The sequence below is a fragment of the Brachionichthys hirsutus genome, unplaced genomic scaffold (assembly GCF_040956055.1).
Source record: "Brachionichthys hirsutus isolate HB-005 unplaced genomic scaffold, CSIRO-AGI_Bhir_v1 contig_1169, whole genome shotgun sequence".
Lineage (NCBI taxonomy): Eukaryota > Metazoa > Chordata > Actinopteri > Lophiiformes > Brachionichthyidae > Brachionichthys > Brachionichthys hirsutus.
Window position 1 is genome coordinate 1 of NW_027181530.1, and position 3,281 is coordinate 3,281.

The 3,281-nt window shown below is 45.2% G+C and overlaps 1 protein-coding gene across 1 annotated transcript; it reads left to right on the forward strand.

The window, feature by feature from the left end:
* The first annotated feature begins 268 nt into the window (after positions 1–268).
* LOC137917526 (tumor necrosis factor ligand superfamily member 12-like) lies at positions 269–1,719 on the forward strand. The gene is made up of 4 exons (XM_068760242.1): positions 269–440; positions 580–603; positions 700–827; positions 1,444–1,719. The coding sequence occupies exons 1-4, from the start codon at positions 269–271 to the stop codon at positions 1,717–1,719; spliced, it is 600 nt and encodes a 199-aa protein (XP_068616343.1).
* The last annotated feature ends 1,562 nt before the right edge of the window (positions 1,720–3,281 follow it).

Genomic DNA, 3,281 nt, shown 5'->3' on the forward strand with positions numbered 1-3,281 from the left:
ACCGGTCTCTTCCTGCCCCCCCCCCCCCCCTCACCCTCCATCTCCCTCCATATTCTGTATTTTCTAGATGACTGCAACCAGCTGGCACTAAGATTAGCCCCCACAGGAAAAGAGGCACATGCCTCCGACTGAAAATAGTTTGAGGAAATATATTGAAGCACGTGAAAGGAAATCCTTTATCCATCTGCTAACCGCGTTAAAACAAGCGAGCTCGATTCCAAACGGCTGCACATTAACACACCGTGTTATTAGACAGATGCAGATGGCAATGATTGTTTTTATCAAAGCGACCACAGAAGTAATTCCCTCTGCCATTCAAGCTCAGATTCTCTTTCTCTCTCTCTCTCTCTCTCTCCCTTTTGCTTTTCCAAAAAAAAAAAAAGGGGGGACAACGCGAGGGAGGAATGGAAATGGAAAGAAAGCGGCGTCTCATTTCGAGAGTAAGTGGCTTGGCAGGTCCGCTCGTAGCCGTCTCGTGTAGCGTCTGCTGAAGTGGTTTAAATCATATACCCCGATATGATTGCGCTCATAAAATCTTAATTGACTTTCCCTTTTTCTTTCTCCTTCGCTGTCCGCCAGTAACCAGAGTCTCCTCTCAGCAAGGTAGGAGCCATAAGGAATGAAGGATGGGGGGGGGGTAATCTCCAGAAGTGGAATCGTTAATCTGGGATATGTGCGTGTTTCTGTTTTGTGCATCAGTGGGAGAGGGCGGCGTGATAAAGGGATGGGAGGAGAGGACGCTGAATATGAGCAAAGCGGTGAGGTACAACAAGGAGCAAGGCACCTTCACCGTGGAGAAAGCAGGCGTCTACTTCCTGTTCTGTCAGGTGAGTGTTCGCTGCTGGGATTTGTAGTTCATTGACAGCGCCCCCCCCCCCGACATGCTACCGTCTGGCCCGATAGTTATGGAAAGTTTTGCTATCGGCACCAAAATCCTTTGATCCTAAACTATAAAGAAATAGTTTGTCTTCTTTTCTTTTCTTTTTTTTAAGCAACACATGGATTTCATTTGTTAAAAAAAAAAAAAAATCCGTTTGAAGATAGAAGACAATTTTCCATTCTGTTGGAATCAGTTTCCTGATGTAGGTAAAGAAATTTCGAGCGAATCAACCAAAAACAAGTTTTCTTACTGTTCCAGTAACGCTTTATATAAAACAGCCTTCACTCTGAGCAAACTCCACATCACTGGTCTGCATCATGGCTTTTTTTTTCCCCCCGTTTTTTTTTGGAGAGGTGGATATCATGTTTCCACTAATCTCCAGACTTCGGTCTGGTCAAGTTGACAGAAGTCTGGAGAAAATCTCGCCAGTTTAAAAAAGGAACGAATTGTGATAAGCAGGATTTCGGAAATCCAGAATCAGTAGGATTAGTTTCCACTTGGACCGTTGAGGAGTCTCCCGAGCCTCCGCGCTTGTGTGGGTTAACCTTACCTGTCTCCCTCAGGTGTTGTTCAACGAGCAGCAGAGTCAGTATGTGAAGCTGGACGTGATCACCATAGGCCAGAGGGCTCAGAAGCTGCAGTGCATGGAGGGATACGGGACCACCCCCTCCGCCGGGCCCCACCCGTTCCACTTCTTGAAGCCCTGCCAGGTGTCCGGCCTCCTGCGGTTGGACAAAGGTATGGAGCTGCAGGCCATCACGGGCTCGTCCTTCAGACTCCACACTGTGGGCAACCGCTCGGCCTCGCCTCACATCTTCAGCATCTTTAAAGTCAACTGAAGCCGAAACCTTCGCCCCCCCCTTCCTACATGGTAAAAAGCGCCACGCAGCCTCGTCCCCAAAGACTTTAATTTGAAAGACAAACCTGACATTGGACAGCGGTGCTGTTTTGGAACTTTATCACAGACTCCTGGATTAAAACCACGAACCCTAAATGGACAAAAAAACAAAAATCCTCGTCGTCTGCCGTGACGAGATGTTATGGAAAACCACTCTGTAGATGAAGGGCTTCATATAAAAAGGACAATCTTTTGTATCTTGTCATTAATTATGCTTACACACTCTTTTTTTTTAAAGACTGACAGTAAAGCTGTGCATGCACCTCCCACTTTTAGATCACCGGTTGCCTCAAACATCTGAGAGCTGGACACTTTCACGTCAATGTTCTTTTAATACGGCACCGTCCCCGTGTGTTTGTGAAGTCCAACAAATCAAACGCCACCATCCATCCATCCAAGCTGGCTTGTTAAATGGTTTTACAAAATGTGGATTCCCGTGACTCGAGAAAGAGTCGACGGCTCCGTCGACTGTGGAACGTTGACGCTTTTTTTGATTGTCTGATCCAGGACAGTCGGTAGAACCTCCCTTTTTCTGGTTCTCTTCACAGTCACATTATAAAACAGATTACACGTTGTGATTTTGCTTTTTTGTTTTTACACTTTTAGGCACATTTAAACTTTTGTTTTTTTATTTTATTTTCCTGCTATGATAGATTTGATAGGTTTGCCTTCGAGTCCACAGACACACATTTCTAGTTAGGAGAAACGACATTCTCTCACATGCTGCTGCTGCTGCTGCATCCCATAATATTCCCGGCGACTACACAAACAGTGTGTATTTCTAGCCGTGGGTTCAGCACTCCCACTCTTGTTTATAAGTAGTTTTTTGTGGATGGGCCGCATTGGTTTTCTCCTCAGCACTTTACTGCAGCAAATATGGCATTTTTAATTGGAGCCAAACTTCATGCTTTCAAACAGAACGATGTCAGATCTCGTATCGGCGCGTCATCGTTTTCGTCTTCCCTTTGTGTCTCGGTCATCCCCCCCATGCGCCCCCCCCCCCCAGCACTTCATATTTCCCTGTCAGCACCGATTAGCTCACACACACACACTAGCAACCATCTACGTTTTCACTTCCTGAATCTGAACCACACAGCTGAAGGCTCCTTTAGTGCATATGTAGGGACAAGCCATGTTTTTAACACACCTCTCTGCCCCCCCCCCCCCACCCCCATTCCTATATTTACTTTAAAAATCAACGTGTGTTTTTTTTTTTACCACCATGGAAAGTCCTTATCTTTGTAAAATGATGATGTATGCAACGGACTTTCTTCTCAACTCAGTCATTATAATGTTGAATAAAGTTTTTTTTTGTTGAGGGTCATGTTGAAGGGTTGCACTTCTAACTAAACAGGGGTGGGCAAACCTTTTGACTCACGGGCCACAATGGGTTCTAAAATGACATGTAAAAGCCATTACATGAAAGGATTTCGCCTTTTACAGGTAGCATTACAGGGAAAAAGGCCAAACAAATACGGCTTATTTATACTAAAATGTAATTTA

Excerpts from the sequence above, each read along its gene's own strand:
- LOC137917526 (XM_068760242.1), top strand. The coding sequence starts at position 269 with ATGATTGTTTTTATCAAAGCGACCACAGAAGTAATTCCCTCTGCCATT. Across the intron at positions 441-579 it reads AGCGGCGTCTCATTTCGAGA|TAACCAGAGTCTCCTCTCAG; the intron begins GTAAGTGGCTTG and ends GCTGTCCGCCAG. Across the intron at positions 604-699 it reads CAGAGTCTCCTCTCAGCAAG|TGGGAGAGGGCGGCGTGATA; the intron begins GTAGGAGCCATA and ends TTTGTGCATCAG.